At 62.3% G+C, this 810-nt stretch overlaps 1 protein-coding gene across 1 annotated transcript in view; it reads left to right on the top strand.

Annotated features, from left to right (window-relative positions):
• Window positions 1–810, top strand: part of EMH_0029660 (uncharacterized protein) — a gene marked incomplete at both ends in the record, with an annotated part of 10,360 nt that overhangs the window by 6,237 nt on the left and 3,313 nt on the right. The window contains 2 exons of the mRNA XM_013494327.1: window positions 3–203; window positions 452–744. Coding sequence (XP_013349781.1) covers window positions 3–203; window positions 452–744 — 494 coding nt within the window. The remainder of the gene's footprint in view (window positions 1–2; window positions 204–451; window positions 745–810) is intronic.

Here is an 810-nt window from a genome sequence, read left to right as displayed (position 1 = left end):
CCTCAGGGCTAGGCCGGGCAAGACACCTCACTGCTGCCTGCTCAGGCAGCAGCAGACACCGCAGCAGCAGCAGCAGCAGCAACAGCAACAGCTACAACAACAGCAGCAGCAACAGCAGCAACAGCAACAGCAGCAACAGCAGCAACAGCAGCAGCAGCAGCAGCAGCAACAGCATCTACGGCAGCGACCCATGCACACGATCTGTGCGGCCCTCCAAAGCGCCAGCGGCAGCTGCTGCGGGAGCAGGTGCTGCAGCAGCAGCAGCAGCAGCAGCAGCAGCAACAGCGAGTGCTTTGGCAGCAGCAGCAGCAGCAACAACAGCAGCAGCAGCGGAAGCGTTGACTGCCGCAGCAGCAACGGCAGCGCGTGATGCAGCAGGAGCAGGTGCTGCAGCAGCAGCAACATCAGCAGCATGAGGAGCAGCGTGCTGCTGCTGCTGCACCAGCTGTAGTCTTTGCTGCGGCCCCTCAGCAGGGGTGCGCCCAGCAGCAGCAGCAGCAGCAGCAGCAGCAACAGCAGCAGCAGCAGCAGCAGCAGCCACACGGCCCGCTAGAGTCTTCGCCGCAGCAGCACCAGCTACTGCACCCGCAGCAGCACATGCAGCAGCAGCAGCAGCATATGCAGCAGCAACAGCAGCATATGCAGCAGCAACAGCAGCACCACATGCAGCAGCAGCAGCAGCAGCAACATATGCAGCAGCAGCAGCAGCAGCACATGCAGCAGCAACCAGCCCTGGGGGGTCCTGTCTATATGCAGGAGGCTTCTCCTTGGGTTGCTGCTGCAGCACTAGGCATCCCCCCTATAGCAACA

Source organism: Eimeria mitis, genomic scaffold (assembly GCF_000499745.2).
Source record: "Eimeria mitis Houghton genomic scaffold, Emh_scaff1108, whole genome shotgun sequence".
NCBI classification, from domain to species: Eukaryota; Apicomplexa; class Conoidasida; order Eucoccidiorida; family Eimeriidae; genus Eimeria; species Eimeria mitis.
Note: the sequence above shows the minus strand (reverse complement) of the source record. Positions and strands in the feature narration are given on the sequence as shown.